Source organism: Pholcus phalangioides, unplaced genomic scaffold (assembly GCF_987345545.1).
Source record: "Pholcus phalangioides strain wild (caught in Gottingen) unplaced genomic scaffold, Ppha-v1.0 ptg000028l_1, whole genome shotgun sequence".
Taxonomy (NCBI): domain Eukaryota; kingdom Metazoa; phylum Arthropoda; class Arachnida; order Araneae; family Pholcidae; genus Pholcus; species Pholcus phalangioides.
In genome coordinates, this window is record NW_028301618.1 from 6,239,768 (window position 1) to 6,258,146 (window position 18,379).

Consider the following 18,379-nt stretch of genomic DNA (forward strand, 5'->3'; position numbering starts at 1 on the left):
CAGGCTCTGTCAAACACTCCCTGCAGTAGCAATCCTTTTCTATAGTCATGTTTCTGTTGTCTCCCTGCATCAGAAAAGTTTCTGACTAGGACAAACTGGGTATTGAACTTGCAACACCTCAAAACATCCTTCGGTACTTCAGGCGATCTTATCGCCTGAATATGAGTCTCAATGATTATATGAAGGATCTAAAGCATAACGGGTATAAGTGTAATCTTAATTATAAGTGTTTCATAACCCCCTTCTGCTCTAAATCTAAAGATATATTATATCTGTATATATACCAGAGGTATAGGGCACTATTTCCATTTTTGTCAATTGGAATAACACTATTAACTTGCAATACTTTCATTACACTACACGTAGAGGTATAAGATACTAAGTCCTATTTCAATAAACAACAGAGATATCCACTTCATAAAACAAAGCGAGTTCCACAGAAAAACATACTAAACAGATTGATAAATGGTTCTCCTGTAAAATTTCCCTTGTGTGACATGGCGTCCTTTACTTACACCATACATATACAATCACTTTAGATTTGAGAATGATATTTAATAAAATCATCAATTGTGCACAAATTCTCATCCCATCATTAAAAAAAATTGAAATAAATTTGAATACTCACTTGGGAATGAAGAACTTCAAGCTGCAAACTCTGGCAGAACGAATCTGCGAGTTCAAAGTTAAGTTGGAACAAGTTCATAGAAAAAGGTAATACTGAAGATTAAAAATTTATTTTCTGTAATAAGTCCTCCCACCACAAGACTTCTAAAAGAAACTTGAGATGGGATGAATATTTTGTATTCGACCACGACATTAGCCGAATATTCTGTATTCAGCCAAATCACTATTCATCCCATTCTTAAAAGAAACATTTCACTTCTCTGAGGCATAGGGAAACAGACTTGATAGTTTGACAGACACTGAGATAGGAAAATTTGCTCCTAAATCTGTCAATTTTAGTTATAATCTGATACCTTGAAAGGGGGGAATCACTGAGGGTTTGTATAAAGGAAGAGGAAGGCAGATGTTCAAACTATGCCAATTATACAATTTTTACTGATCCTTCCCCCACTGCATCTGCCTAGTCAGTGATAATGCCCTATTCCCGAAAGATTCAGATTCTCAGTAAATTATTTTATAGGCTGGCTGTCTGAGATGGTTTCCCAAATAAATGAAACTGCTGAACATTAGCTTTTTTTTTCTTTTTTTATATAAAATTGAGATAAATATTTTGTAACTACTACTACTGAACCAGACATGCACCTTATCTATATTCCTCTGCAGAACTTCTACCGAACTGGTACATGTTGGAATGTGTATGTGTAGTGAACCTGACGTGAAGTTTACTTCAGTGTAATGCTTGTTGTGTGTAATGTCTCCATAAACCATCAATTTTTCTAACTATGAGTGAAGTGTAATGATTGAATAATTGTATTGTTGTAGGCCTGCTGCTCTCTGTGGCGAGACTTTTTAACGGGGAGATTGGCTCATATTCGCACCTCGAAGTTGGAAACCACAGAAAACCAACTTCAGCTGACCACCACTATTGCAACAGTGGCGTTCGAACCCAGATCCTTGCAAAGTATTTTGTAACTGCAACTCATTCACTTTCCAATTTTTCCAAACAATGTCAGGGACAACTCATTAAACTTTTAGATATTTGTAATCACTGAATCAATCTATGTGTATCACATAAAAACATTCAGCAAAATATGATTTACAGCAGGAAAAAAAAGGATACGTAAACAGATGTACAGATCATACAAAGGTCTTGGATTATCAACCAATCTTGTTTGGATCAGCTGATGGACATAATTAACTTGCAAAGTATGTACCAGTGGTTTGCCAGCTACAGGAAAAAATTTAAAATTTTAGATGTTAAAGAAAGGAAAGAAACTTTTGATTTGATTCAAAAAAAAAAAAAAAACCAGTAAGGCTTGTTTTTGAGATGAATATTCACAAAATGTAAATGTGTATATTTGTCTCAAAAACATGTCTGTCTTTTTGATTGAATATCAAATTTTAGAATTTGTAAATATGCCGAATAGAAACGACAATGATAGGCCTAAAACAATTGCATTTTTTTTTTTATATGATAGAAACATCCAAAATACAACAATAAAAGATAGAGATTTCAGTTCAAAACACAGCCAGCAAAGGATAGCATTTCCCATGCAAAAACCAGAAATTAATGCAAGGAAAATATATAGTTCTAACCTCCAGTTTCCTTGTCTTCTACTAGGATATCGATTTCCAGAAGTCTCCACGGAACATGTGCACCATCACCCATCAAAGTAAGGGACACCTAAAAAACAAATCAGAAGTTGAATTCCCATTAATTAATACAGTAAAAAATCATTCAAAACGAAAACATAAATATAACAAAAATTCCTCAAAATAATATATAATTAAATATAAATTTCATGTCAAGGATTGCAAACTGCTGATATCAATGATGTGCTTCTACTACTCAACCATAAATGTACCTTGCAAACATTCCTCTGCAGAGCTTCTAACGAATTGGTACATGTCAGAATATGTGTTCTGCGTGCATGTGTAGCCTAACATATTTATGTTGTCAGGGTTGGACTTGTTTTGTGTTCTGCTAATGCTGCCATCTGCCTTTCATATTCTCTTGTATTCTTTAAGAAATATCAAATGTTGATTCAAGGGGAGAAATGCTGCACATAATACCACATGTGTGTAGGGGATAAATTTCTACCCTACTAAACTGCAAATGCACCTCTTAAACATTCCTCAGACAAACCTGTGATATCCTGAGAAGTGTATGTACAAGAGGTCATTCCATTTTTCTTTTAGTCAGGTATTTAACTCATTGGAAGGAATCGTTGCTAAAAACATGTCACAAAATATTTCAGAACAGAAATTTGTGGTTTAATTTTTTTAGAGTAGTTCAAAGTTCATTTTAGCAAGTTAGAACGGAAATGGAAAAGAAAGAAAATTCGGCAGAATGAAAATACATTTTTACTTTAAAAAAGAGTAAAGTTGAGTTAATTCAGGGGGACTCTGCACCACCATTGAAGGCTGTTTTTTGATCATTCAAATGCAGTGAAATGCCCAACAAAAATGAAGAACAGCATTGGGTTGATTCAGTTAGAGGCCACCACTATATATCGCCTCTTCAGGCTACAAGCACGAATGTGCAATGTCCTTGGGAAAAAAAAGGGGGAAATGAAAATTGAATTTTTATGCTATCCATGTTACTCTATGGAAGTTACTTTTCTAAAATGCTTTGTAACATGTTTCAATAAGGAGCAAATGCAATAACGCAACTGAAAAACATAACAAAGTAAGGTATCCAACCAGCTGATAAAAAAAAAGTTAAAATTTGTACACCTGAGCTTCTAGTATTCGCCGCCCGTATTCGTGGTTTCCATATTCGCGGGTTTTTTTTTCTTTATTGGAAAATTTTTTTGACAATACTCAGCAATCATCGTTCACGTGTTTTGTTTACAAAATTTGAGTTGTGCTTGTTTAGGATGGCTCATTCTTCTAAATGCTACTGATAATGCTTTGAAAAGGTAAATAAAAGTGAAAACTTGACAAGAAAAATTGGATATATTGACTATGTTTGCAGGTATTGACGTGGTCCGCCATTACGGAATAAACAAATCTACGGTGAGATATATCAGGAAAAAAGAATCTGAAATTCGTTCAGCGGTAGCCGTAGCTTCACCCGTAGCAGTCAAAACTTTGCAGCGCCTATGGGATCCATGTGTTTCACGTACAGAAAATGTTTTTTTTTTTGGGTACAAGACTGACACAAAAATGTATTCCAATTGGTTGTAATATTATAACAGAAAAGGGGAAAAATTTTATTCTTCCATAAGGAAAGGACTGGTGAAACGTCTATTTCTTCAGAATTTTATGCAAGTAAAGGTTGTTTCATAGGTTTAAGAAATGATTCGGATTGCACAATGTAAAAAGCACTGGCGATCAAGCCTCTGCCGATCAGGAGGCAGCTAGAAAATTTCGAAAGAATTTGTAGAAAATTATTGAAGAGAAGGGTTATGCACATCAGCAGGTGTTCAACGCTGACGAAACTACACTATTTTGGAAGAAAACGCCGCAAAGAAGTTAAGCAAGAGAAAAACAGCGAGCTCCTGGTTCTAAGGCAAGCAGAGATAGACTTACTATGTTGTTTTGAGCAAATGCGAATGGGTACATGATAAAGCCCACCATAATTTTAAAATCTTTGAATCCGTGAGCATTGAAGGGAAGGATAAGCCAAAGCTCCCAGTATTTTGGATGAACAATGGGCTATGAAAACAATTTTCCTGGATTGGTTTAAACAGTTTTTCGTTCTGGAAGTCAGGAGGTACAGTACCTTGATAGTGAATACATGCTATTCTCAAAGTTCTTTTGATATTGGGTTGACCGAGGAGGAGTTAATGCAGTTGACTGGTCCTGAAACTGAAGCAGCACCAGATAAAGAAGTAGAAGTTCATCACAAGTAACATAGCGGAAGGGGATTGCAAGCTCAAATCAGCAATAGACTATTTTCATAACATAGATCCCTCTATTTCACGTTCTTCACATGTAGAAAAATTAATAGAGGAAGCCATGTCAACATACTCCAACATACTTGATGATATGAAGAAGAAAACACGACAAACATAAAAATCCCAACATCCTTTCAGAAAAAATCGCCAACAATTGCTGCACCCCCCTTTTACTTTCCCTTCTACCTCTGCGTCACCCTGCTCTTTCTCATGATGTTCAATAAACGAGATATACAATAAAAAAAACCTATGGTTTCTGTTATTTGCGGATTTCCGTATTCGCGGTCACTCCCAGAACGTAACCCCTGCAAATATGGGGGGCTGACTGTAATAATAGCAGAAGAAATTTCTAGTTTGCAATCATGATTTCAGTTGTGTGTCACAGATTCTAACTGATTAACTTTTGTAATGTTGGCAACAGTGATGGGTTCACATTTTCCATGAGAAATCAGAAATAGAAAAACTGTGTTGAAAATGGGTGCATGATCACTGACAGTCATTTTTAAAAAATAACGTGGAAAAGATATTCCAAAAGAAAGCTTGTCTATAATCACTTGCAATTGTAAAGGCTTTTGGCATGGATTTTTGATTGCGGATGACACATGGATTCAAAACCTTTTACATATGCCACTCACTTTATAAAAATGAAAAAGAATTTTAACTGAAAAAAGTAATACATTTTTTTTAAACTTTATCCAATGACCTTTATATGTGTGTTCCCTAGCATTTTCATGGATATGCAAGTTGTATGCAACACAAGTGCTGCTGTATATCTCCAAAATTAGAAGTGAAAATGGCAGGTGTATGGACTCCTGCATTTGTAGTGATTTTTTGTGTTTGATATAGTCTGCCTGGCGAACTCTAGAAGCCACTGTGCTGTCAGTAGAGATGAAACCAGGGGTATGCCCACCCATTTTTTTAAATATGATCTTGTTTTTGTGAAAATTTCTTATTTTTATGAAAATTGTCATTAATTTTGTGAAGTGATTTTATGGAAATTTTACAATCAAAATAATTTATCACTAAAGAGAAATAACATGTCAAATTTATGGTTTCATTATTTTTAGGATTCAATAATATATATATATATATATATATATATATATATATTTTTTTTTTTATTATTATTATTATTATTATTATTATTATTATCATCATCATCATCATCCAGAATTTTTGTGAGGTGTTCAGAAAACAAACCCAAATTTCAGCTGGATAGACAGACCCCTGGAAACATTAGGCTTTTAGCAATGGAGAGCCATCACAGCACCCACACAGCAGCAAAAATAATCTCTTGTATTTAATTAGTTGGAGGGCATGACGATCACTTGTCTCAAAAAAATTTTTGAGTATGCCATTCTGAATGAATGGCAGAGTTTCTTCAGCCCCCTCCCATTTTTTTCATTCTTATTTCAATATACAACTGGAGGATCAAACTTGTCAACAGATACTTATCCTTACATATAGAGAGACAGAAAAGAATCAAATGAGTACTTACTTCAAATTCATGCTCGACATGAAATGTTACTCTGCCATTTTCTGAAACAGACAAAGCATTTACATAAATAAGCATCCCAACCATACATACACAATGAAATTTTTGCCAATATAATTATTCAAGATTGCATTTATTGTAAGTTAGATTACAATACAAGATTAGTTAGATACATACAAGATTACATTTTACATTTATTGCAGTACTGAATGAAAGCGCTAAGCAACTATTGGTAACAAAATTTGTTCTGCAGATCTGTGCTGGGAGTATAGGAGTGAGCAACTGGGGAGTACGGTTGAACTTTGATGTCTCAAAGTGCTTACAGAAATTGATATTACTCTCAGAAATAAGAAACTCAAGTCAGAGAAGTTTCATTGTATGATCAAATGTACAGATGTGGTGAGAACATAAGCATCAATTTAACAATTTTACAGCATCACTGAAACAGCTTCTTTGTACTTCTTTTTCAATGGTGCAAATCAGGTTACGTTGATTTAAATTAGCTTGATTTTTTTTAAATCATTGATTTAAATCAAAAAATTAAAATTTTGTTTTTTCTTTACATAACTTCAATGATATTGAAGTAAAAGTAACCTGGTATGGTATGCATGTTACTGATATGTGGTCAAGTTTGTGATTAAAAGAGAAGTATAGAAGATCTTTGGGGTAATATAAACTTGAATTTAATCCTTAGATACAGTGCAGAAATAAAACTGCTCCATTTCTAGATTTTGTGCAGGGAAAAATTGCAGAAAAATATAGGGAATTCAACTTGGTTAAACTGCACTAACTATTTTCAATGCATTACAATGTGAAACTAGGGTTCCACAAATTAAAAACCCCAGAAGAATAACTTATTACATAAAGCCATGAATTCTATGCCCTAATTGCTGATTCAAAATAATAATAGATGCCGTACCAACATAAATATATATATCATTGGGTTTTTTACTTTACTTTTCGTATTAAAATTTTGAGTTTGCTCATTTTTTAATTAAAACCCATTAAACCTGTGAAAGAATAAGAATGTGTAAACTATTAAACAACATCATACAAGTCAGAAACACATCCATTAATTGTGCAAGAAACAATCTTGCCAATAGAATTTGTTTTATTTAGTTGATGCTGAATGGCCTTTTGGTTGTGCATCGAGTGAATTGAGATGTCTACACCATATGTGTGATACTGAGTTGCCAGCACTCATTCACTTTAATGTGGGGGGGGGGGGGAGGGCTCATGAATGAAAGCACTTTTCTCTATAAAAAAAAAAAGTTAATCCATGAAGTTAATTTGGGCTCAATGACGTCTCATGTTACATAAACGAGATTTTCTGTGTTCGTATTTTTCGACTGTAATTTATTCCATGCTTAATTAAATTTCAGCGATTAGGAGAGAAAAGCAGGTGGGTGATATGAAAATATTCATTCTTAATGATTAACATGATTTGTTTTAATTAATATGTGGTCAGTTAATTTAAATAAAAAAAACCTGATTTAAATTTTAAAAAATCATGATTTTTTTCATACCCTGGTGCAAATAGAATTTTTCAAGACCTGTGTGTACATAAGATGATAGCTGCATTGAGAAATTCAATAATTCCATGTAAAAGAAATTAAAAATATATATATATGTTTTCTTTTTATTCAATGTAGATGGGAAAATCATGTCTACATTGTCCGTCAGATCTAAACTGATCAATGTATACCTTGAATAAGGATATTGGTTTTACTTCAAATTAAGAATCACATTTACAATCAGGGTGACTTCAATAATGGAATAAGCTCACAGACGTTTATCCAAATGTACTTACCAATCACAAGATTCCTCATCTGAGCAGGTAACTCAGAGGATACAAGTCTGTACTGGATGATTTGGTTTAGTCGCAGAAGTGTAGCTTTTCTCTCCGTGGGAGTGATGGGATCAGGTGGAACTATTCTGTCCTGAAAAATTGATTGGGTAATTTTTATATACAGGAGCTAGTCAAAAAATATTGCCAACAAATTCGTTTTTTGAAAAAAACGTGGACCATATACAGAAGTGAATATATATATATATATATATAACTTTACTAATACTTCATATGGACGGCTTTTATATAAAAGGAACCAAGTGCCATTTCTAACATTTTTGAGATATATCGACATCTGAACTATTGAAAGAGGTGGTTTTTTTTTATCTAAATAGAACCAAGTGACATATAGGGTGTCATGCTGTCCGTGTGCACTTGAACCAACTACCAAACTGAAGAGGTAACTGAATCGAAGATGACTTAATAGCTTTTTCTGTTTTGATTCAATGGCGCTTATAATCTCCTGCTTGGGAAGAAAAATTTTAAGTAAACCTGGCAATTTGGCTGGAATAAAACAAATGTAAAATGGGTTCTATTCCGTCAATGGAAAATGGAGTCTGTTGTAAACAAGCAATATTCAGCCTTGAAAATTTGCATTCGTTTACAGAAATTAGCTAAGCTTTAGTTCCCTACTGCATATTGTCTGCTTTTTTTTCAAATAAATTCTTAGTCTTTTTAAAGCAAAGTTGTTCAGGTGCTCTTTCCTAGCAGTAAGCGGCATCATGATAAACACATCCACTGCCATTGTTCAATCACAGAGTAACACTTGAACTTGAACTACCAGACAGATATCAGAGTAACACTGGAATTCTTATCATTCTCAAGCTTTTCCTCACTAGCTAATGTTTATAAATTGATTGGCTTTGCATTAACTCTGAAGTGCTAGTGTGATGTCTTTCTGATGGCCAGTCTTTACACCTATCAGATGGCCAGTCTTTTCACCTATCAGATGGCAACACAACATTCCTACATTAATATCTGGTCATTTATAGGCTATCTGTTGATTTAGGCAATATATCCTTGAAAAAGCATTCAAATAAATGTTATCGTGTTTCCTTGAAAATAAGACCCGGTCTTACATTAATTTTTGCTTCAAAAAATGCATTGCACCAATCTTATCTGAATTTCTTGTTGCATGTCAATTGATTCAATTGGCTTTGCAAATTCCGGGCGTCAGGTGCTCGTAATGAATAGAAAATTACAATTGGCACCCGAAATATCTAAAATTTATGATTACCACATTCAAGTTTAGAAACAGCAAAAAAATTTTAGATTTTATATCAATATGGAAAGGGACCCACTAAGTCTCAGAAAAGTTGGGGGAAATGTTTTGGGCCGTTTTTATGGAAAAAATATACTTTGCAACTAGAAATTCGGTGCGTAAATTAGTTTGGTTTTTCATGCCCTGAGCTAAACATTAGATACAACCAAAATTTATTTTTAATTATCATTACACATATCATGACTAATAGAAAGCTATCAAATCATTCAAACACATTACACAAATTAAAAACGTTTTATTATACTTACTCTTATACAAGTTGGAAGACGGGAATATGTGCCTAATGTAAGAACCTCGACCGCACAAGGCAGATGAAAACTCGGCAACCTAATATAACAAACAAAATAAAAAGATAAAAAAAAATCTGGGGCTTAAAAGATTATTGAAAAGATATCACACATTAAGTACATTAGTCATCTCAGTAAAATCAAGGGAAGAAATAATAAAAAACTTGCTAGGAACGAAACTTACCTAGCATTCACAAGTGTTTCACGAGACATCATAGCTAGCATGTCAGCCATCTCTACAAAGCGCATGGACTGCTTGTCTAAGAATTCCATTATTTGCTGCAATGCAAGTCAGAAATCAGCTTTAAATACATTTCACTTTGTGTAAAGACGTGAAGTAACTTTCCCGACGTTTAAAAGCAAGTTATATATGTTACTGCCAAAGCATGAAGTGGCCAGTCTAGTTGACTAGGCCAATGTCCGAAATTCAAGCTTTCGCCGTCCCCTATACATCCCTATATCGTGGTCATCGCCCTGTTGGCATATTTTCTTGTGATAATTATGGCCATTTATAATTAGCCATATTATAAATGGCTTCAATTATAAGATTTTAAAGTTGTGGGGCTGGCAAAATAATGTTTGCCCCAGGCAGCAAAAAACCTACTCATGGCCATGTGTATAGCGACCAACATATAGTGGCTGACCAAACCCCTGCGAAAGCCCAAATTTTGGCACTGGCTGGGTCAACTGGGATGGCCACTCCATTCAGACTTTCGCAATAGCATATACAGTCAAACTCGGTTATACAGACATCAATGATTCTGCAAAATTTTGTCATTCTAAGGTAGAGCACATAGTAGAGCAAAGAGGTAAGCCATACAAGAATTGTGACTAGGAAGAAAAAATTGTATAGGGGTGGAGAAAGAGATGTCTGCACATAGCCGAGGAGGAAGATAGAGAAAATGACCGGAGGGGTTCTGGAATGTAAGGGTGTGATAATGATGATCCCTCTGCAGAAGAGGGAAATAAAAAAAAAAAGAGAGAAACTGACCAATTGGCAGATAGCCAAAATCAGCAGATCGAAGTGAAAACAAACAGGTTTGTTCAAGTGGCCTCTTTTTTTTCTCCTTCACCTTCCTTCTAGAGTATGTGTGGTGTAGAACAAAGCAATACAATTGTTTTTGTTGCTGGTCTCTATCATACACTCCGTACCTCTTGATCTAACGACCTAACAGAGTCATCCTTAGAACTGAGATTGATCATTTTAAGACCCTTTAAGGATGAAAACTATAATCAGATGCAATAAAATACTGTGCATAACATTTTATTTCATTATCATTAGGTTGACCACATTTGACTAATAAAAATACGTGTAATTGTGATCATACAAATGGGACATTGCCAATTCTCGCCACGAATGTTGCGAGTGGTTGGTAGAATTGCCAGTTATTGTTTATAAATAACCTTTGGCGAGAAATAAAGTTATGTAGCAGTCTAGCAGTCCTGCAGCGATTGAAAATGTGTTTCACGAAGAAAAAAAAATTGAACATTATCTCAAAAAGGCTTTTTATTTGTCACAATTATCACGATATAATTTATAAATTATTAAAATTATATAAATATTCATTAGTTCATCTCAAATTCTTATTAAAATTATGAATTGAATTAACCTCTAACCTCCATTTTTTGAGAAAACATGACATTTATACAAAACAAAACAACAGGCAGGAAGGTTGAAACTATGAAAAATATGGGAATGTCAAATATAGGGGGTAATGTCAATGATTAAGTTAGTGTCAAACATGTATTTTTTTTCCCCTTGTTAGGTATCAATAGAACAACAGACAAACACTGCCTCAGTATGGTGAGCTCCAATGATGATATATGATATGATGAGCTTTCTACAAAAATGTAATAAAAACGAAAGCAAGATTGATGAAAAAATTTTATTATATCCGAGATGGTTGCATTTTTATCGACGTTATAAGCAAGGTTAATCAACATTATTCTCTACGAAAATCAGCGTGCACTGCCAATTACTGACATCATGGCAGAGGTATCATTACAACTTGCGGAAGAGTAGATGACTTGGCCTAATAATGCTCAAAAAATTATCAATGAATAAGGCAAATACCACGAAATACTAAAAAATTCCTAATGCATTTTGATGAGTACCAAATCTTCAATCTCTGTTGTTCAGCGGAACGAAAAACAATACATCTGCTCAAGTCAAACGTCGTGGCAAGAATGAAGGGAAGCGCCTGCTTTTAAGTCTTTTGCAACAACCTGATTGGCTGCTTGCGAAATGGAGCTATCCGATTGGTTTATTCGAATTTTCTTTAAATTCCAGCTTGTAATGAATTTAAGCCATGGCAATACGATCAGTGGTGTTGATTTACTGTTGTTTACTAATTTATTTTTGAAGGCCTGGATGTATGTGCCTTGGTAGAATTGGCCGTGGATTTTATTTTGTGAAAAACTCTCGTTTCCTGAAATTTGAATCTATGGCCCTTTTGCCATTCATAATGAGTAGCAATTGCTCCAAGTCATCTTTGGAACTGTCCCAAAAGCCCAAAAGTATCATCCACATATCTCCTATAAAATTAAAAGGGCACTACGTTCAATAGCTTCCATTCAAACTCATCCATATACATATCACACACAATCGGAGAGATGGGATTTCCCATTGCTAGGCCATCTGTCTGGTTGTAAAACCTATCATCAAAACTGAAAGCTGTTTGTGAGACACATGTGAATGCAATACAGCATATATCCTCTACTTCAGGCTATGAGAAATTGTATGTTTTAAGGGGTTGTTCTAGACATCAAATACTAACAGTTATGGAAATGTTAGATCATTGCCGTTAACTGCTGACAAGAGGGCCATAGATTCAAGTTTCAGGAAGCGAGAGCTTTTCACAAAGTGAAATGCATGGCTGATTTAGACTTCTACGAAGGCACATACAAATGGGCCTTCAAAAATAAATTAGTAAATGACAGTAAATCAATACCACTGATCGCATCGTCAGGGTTTAAATTCATTACCAGCGGGAATTGAAAGAAAAATTTTTTTTTTTTTTTTTTTTTAAATATAAATCAAATTTATTGTTATCATATAACAGTACAAAAAGAAAAAATTTACCAAGGAGTCAATCAAAAAATGACCCATTCTGGTAAATGCTAGTAAAGATTAGTATGGAAAACAGAATAGTCAAATAAAAAATAAAAAAATCAAAATTATTCAAATTAAAATAAAAATTAATGGCAACAGAGGAGTGCAATTTAAAAACAGTTCTACATGCTGCAACTAAAAATATAATTTTTTTAGATGTTGGAATGAAAGCAAAAACGACTAGATGCAGCATGTAGTTAAATTAAACTGTTACGTTATTTAAGGATTATATGAGCAAGTGAAAAAAACATTAAAACAAATTTTCTATACCATCTAGTGAGAATATGTATTGCTTGACACACTTTTTAAAGGATGATAAATTAGTATTGTGAGTGATTTCTGGTGGTAATGTATTGTAGAATTTTGGGATAAGGTAAGTAAAATGTTTCTTCAACAGTGTTTTATGAGGCAGCGGAAGTGAATACATATTATTTAATCTATTTGAAGATCGAGATGTATTTAAAGGCAAAGAGAATTGACCTTTGAATAGGAGGAGAATAGATTTATAGAAATATAATTGACGTAATGTAAGTATTCCAAGATGTTGATGAAGTTGTATTGATGGTGTAGTAAAGTTATTTGTGATGATTCTAATTATTCTCTTATGGAGGCTGATTATAGGGTAAAGGGTTGAAAGGTAGTCAGAACCCCAGACAGTTAGACCATATAGTAGGAGTGAGTGAAACAAGGAATAATAAAGGGTTAATAAAAACGACTGATTCAAGTAAGATTTGAGATAGTAAAATTTATAAATTGCTAGTCGTAGTCTTTTTTGCAAGTACTTGGTATGACTCTTCCATTTAAGATTGTGATCAATATATACTCCAAGGTATTTAATTGTAGTAACTTGTTCGAGACATGAACAATTACAATCAGAATTAATAGTACAATTGCAATTATGGAAAATTAAATTAGGGTGAAAGTGAGTGTTAGATTGGGAAGAGAAATTTATAAACTTAGTTTTTGATGTATTTATCTGAAGGTCATTAGCAACAAACCACTTTCGAATTTTAATTAAATCAGTATTGATTAGGTTAGTAAGAGATTGAAAATCATCAGATGAGTAAAGTAATACTGTGTCATCGGCGAAAGTTATGATATTGCCATTTATGTTTAAGTTACATAAATCATTTATGAATATTAAAAATAATAATGGTCCCAATACAGATCCCTGAGGGACGCCTTTCACTATTTCCAATGGGGTGCTAAGGCTATTGTGAATTTTAACTGATTGTGTTCTATGAGTTAAAAAAGAAGCAATTAGATTCAGAGTATTACCTCTGATTCCGATATATGACAACTTATTGAGTAATATATGATGATTCACGCTATCAAATGCTTTTCTTATATCAAGAAATATTGCAATGGCTTTTTTTAGATTTATCAATATTTTCAGCGATAAATTTAGTAAATGTTAGTAGAGCAGTTTCTGTGTTTTTATTAGGAAGGAATCCAAACTGGTTGTTAGAAAATAAACTGAAATGTGACAAGAAAGAAAAAATTCTATTTTTGATAATTGTTTCAAATATTTTTGAGATAGAGGGTAGAACTGAGATTGGTCTGAAGTTGTTAAAATCATTGGGATCTCCAGATTTATAAATAGGTGTTACGATAGCTGATTTTAAAGACCTCGGGAATATACCATTAGCCATACATATATTTATTAAATCTGAGAGAGTATTCAAAATATTATATGGTAGAATTTTCAAGACCTTGGTATTGATTGTTTCTGCAAAAGATCCAGAAGTGGGTAATTTTTTAATAATTGTCAAGATTTCATCAGCAGTTGTTGGAAAAAGGTATATTGAGTGAGAATTCGATTTCATGTATTGCTTAAAATCTTCATTTATGTTGATATTGAGTGTGGAAATATTAACAAAATGGGAATTGAAGTTTTGAGCCAGAGAAATAGGATCAGAATCGGAGGAAAACAGTTTATTATGACCATCAGTTTTTTTAATTATACCATCAATGAATCTCCAGCGTTTTGTGGGAGTGTTACATTTTGAAAATTGGTAGGAAAAATATTCAAGTTTAGCAGATTTTATTTTGGATTTGACCAGCTTTACAACATTTTTATAGGCTATATTTAATGGGATATCGAATGGAAATTTTCGTGTTTTATAATACAGTTTTTGCTTAATTTTTGTCAGGTGTCGTAATTCATGAGTGATCCAAGGATTCAGCTGCGATCTATTGTTTTTACAATTGATATATCTAGCGTGATTGTGTACTATTGTTTCAAGTTTAAGTAAAAATTCTTCAAAATTATTAGAAGGGTCAATATTATTGAATGAAAAATTGTAATTTTGAAGAAAAATATGAAGTTTCCGATAATCAAGTTTTTTAAACTGACGGTTAGTTAGTTTTGATCTGATAGTTGAAGTGGATATACTAAAACATAGCTTACAAATTATTGCATAATGATCTGTCAAATCAGAGAAAAAAATAGAAGAATATATATCAGAAATATCAGATGAATTCCGTATGAATATGTGATCAAGACATGTGTTTGATCGAGATCTAGTTATGCCTTCGATATATGGCTGAAATCCTTTACTACACAATAAGTTTAAGTATTCAGTAGTAATATTAGAGTTAGAGTCAAGAAGGTCAATATTGATATCACCAATAATTAGAACATTTTTACATTTGATTCGATCAATAATAGTTTTCAATTCGTTAATGAAATCGGTAGATAGAAATGAATGAGATCGATAAACAGATAAAATAGTAAACTTCAAAGATTGGTGAAACAATACAACAATCTCAGCTGTTTGCATGGTGATTGAAGTTAAATGTTTTAGGCTTAGGAAATCGTTAACATATACCAGTATACCACCCGAATTATTATATTGTCTACAACAATGAAATATTTCGAATCCGGGAATATTGAAAAAGTTTATTTCGTTGTCAAAAATCCAGACTTCTGAGAGGACTAAAATATGTATGTTTTGAATATTGGTACCTAAAGTTGTTAGCAGTTGATTAAAATTCGATCTAACACTGCGTATATTTATATGGAAAACGTTAAATGAGGAAAATGTAAAGTTAGTATTATTTAAATTTGAATTGCTGGTAGAGAAGTATGTTTTCAGTTCATCCAGGGTGTTCAGGTCAGTGTAGTTTAGATTGGGATTAATAATTAATAAACATTATTTAAGTCATTTACATGAGTAATACTGAACACCCTGGAATCATCGTATTGACGCAAAAATACCTTACCATCTCTGATCCAGCAGTGATTGAAATTCCTCTGTTGCTTGAATTGTTTACAGTGATAATAAACGTTTTTCATATATGGACATAAGTGGCAATTAAAATATACAGGCACCGATTTAAGTCTGTTATCAATTGATGACGCTAACAATTTCTTTGTTTTTGTTTCTTTTAAAAATTTGTCTCTGCTGGATTTCCCATCAAACTGGACAATTATGGGCTTAATTTTGTCCTTTATCTTCGTTGGGACGCAGTGAATGGCTGTGATGGTATTTGACATCTCGGGATCTATTAGAGAAACAATAATCATTTTCAAATTGTCGATATTTTCCTCTGGTGTCTCTGGCAATCCTTGTATTTCGATGTTGCATCTTCTTGAGTATTGTTGCAGACCACCAATTTCACTTTGTAGTTTTGTGATTTCGGTTTTCAAAACTGAGTTTTCGGATATTATTTCCTGGTGTTTGTTTTGGAGGTCAGCTATTTGAATTTGATATTGATGGTTCTGTTCTGTCAGTGTTAGGAACTGAGTAGAAATGTACGATTTCAGTGCCGTAATTTGGTTTTCGAAAGACTTGTTGATTATGCCAACTATTTGTTTTAGATCGGATGGTAAGTTTTGTAAATATTGTTCATCGCTAGATGGCAAGGCCATTTGGGTATTCACTGAAATTGAGCAATCTGTGTTTTCAGTCACTGTTGGCGGTTGGATGAGCGGAATTGATGATGTAGAGACTAAGGAGTTATCAGCGATTGATGCTGTCGAGGTAGTAGATGCTGCGTTTGTTGAGATCGAGATATTTGATAGACTTGTGCTGGCGACACCTGATGAAGCTGCGACTGGTGTAATTATTGATGTCGATGTTGTTGTTATAGTCATTAATGTCGGCATCGATGAAGCTGAAGTTATTGATGGTGCACTATGATTTCCTGAATTTTTGCATGTAAAACAGTACCACGAACTTTCATCTCGTTTGAGTTTTCGGAACGATCTTTCACTTAGCCCACCACAGTAAAAATGAAATATGTTCCTGCATACGACACATGTTAATCCATCATCCATTGTTAGAATATCTTCGGAGCACAACTTACACTTAGACATATTGACGGCTGACTGATAAGAGCTATGTAGCTCGTGATTAGATAATTAACGTGGGATTTAACTAAAATAAATATTGCACATTAAAAGGATTAGTAACGAACCATGTGAATTAAATATGCTGTAAATTGTATATATTATACGTTTTTAAAGAATGTAACGCAAAAAAAAAATTTGCCCTTATTTTTTATTTTTAGAGGAGCAAAAACAAACACGTGCGTACACCCCAACTACTGTTGCCAACTCTCAATTTGAATAGACCAATCGGATAGCTCCATTTTGCAAGCAGCCAATCAGGTTATTGCAAAAGACTTACACGAAGGTGCTTCGCTTTATTCTTGCCACAACGTTTGACTTGAGCAGATGTATTGTTTTTTTGTTCCGCTGAGCAACCGAGATTGAAGATTTAGTACTCAATCCAAGTGGAAAACTCAGTCAGCGTGATACTCTTATCCTCTGAAGGCGACACCCATAGCGTGTCGAAATGCATTAGGAATTTTTTAGTATTTCCTGGTATTTGAATTATTCGTTGAAAATTTTTGAGTATAACGGAATTTGACTGTATAACTCTAGTTTTCTAATTACTTTTGTCTACCCATGCACGTGGTAAGTTCTAGAATACCCATATTGGAACATTTTCGAATTGAAGGGCAAAAAAAATTCAACTTTTCAAATTATATTACTTACCCCACATTTTTCTACTTTCGAGGCACTGGCAGCCCATTTGACAAGAGCGAGAAGTCGCACAAACAGCTGCCTTGTTCGACTGGCAAACTGGACAATCTCGATCTTTCTCTCCATGTCTGTTTTCCTTGGGAGACTAGCGAGGAATATATGAAAATATATTATGAAGCTCTTGAGACCATAGCATGAACACATAAGGAGTTATTATCACGCACATTATAAGAAATAGTTATTAGAAAGTAGGTGCCTTAAATTTAAGAAAATCATTTTGAATAGTTATGACTGATGAAATAGTAATAGACAATTTTTCGTAAATAATAAAAAAGGAAAAAGAATCTACAGCTGAATCCCGTTATAACAAACTCCAAGAGACCGAGAAATCACTTCATTATAAGAAATTTCATTATAAAGGAATTCCTGATATTTCATTGTTCCTATGTAAACCTATCTGAAGGATCAGAAAAGTGTTCGTTAAAGTGAAATTTTCGTATAACGGTATTTGTTAAAATGGGATCCGACTGTGTAAACAAATTTTCACCTATGCTATGATATTTGTCGATTCCATACTTTGCAAAAGTGATAACAATACTCGAATGATAACATTATTTATGATTCCAGTACGCAGTGTCTACTTGATCAACATCATAACAGTTTTCTTGTGATTTGATCAAAGGCACGTCTATTTGAATTTTCACAAGATTTCATGAAATAATTTTCTATAATAAGTTTCCAGATCCATCATCTTTACATCCCAGAAGGGACAGAGCCCGGGTCATGTCTGGTCTGACAGATCCATCGTCTTCAATTTACAGGTTTCATAATG

At 33.6% G+C, this 18,379-nt stretch overlaps 1 protein-coding gene across 2 annotated transcripts in view; it reads right to left on the reverse strand.

The window, feature by feature from the left end:
- MED14 (mediator complex subunit 14) overlaps nucleotides 1-18,379 on the reverse strand; it is a 63,410-nt gene that overhangs the window by 35,354 nt on the left and 9,677 nt on the right. For both annotated transcript variants that reach the window (XM_089252317.1, XM_089252318.1), the window contains exons 3-10: nucleotides 17,560-17,692; nucleotides 9,627-9,721; nucleotides 9,404-9,482; nucleotides 7,835-7,964; nucleotides 6,028-6,068; nucleotides 2,224-2,311; nucleotides 1,748-1,855; nucleotides 629-672 (exon numbers count right to left, since the gene is read on the reverse strand). In XM_089252317.1, coding sequence (XP_089108443.1) covers nucleotides 629-672; nucleotides 1,748-1,855; nucleotides 2,224-2,311; nucleotides 6,028-6,068; nucleotides 7,835-7,964; nucleotides 9,404-9,482; nucleotides 9,627-9,721; nucleotides 17,560-17,692 — 718 coding nt within the window. The remainder of the gene's footprint in view (nucleotides 1-628; nucleotides 673-1,747; nucleotides 1,856-2,223; nucleotides 2,312-6,027; nucleotides 6,069-7,834; nucleotides 7,965-9,403; nucleotides 9,483-9,626; nucleotides 9,722-17,559; nucleotides 17,693-18,379) is intronic.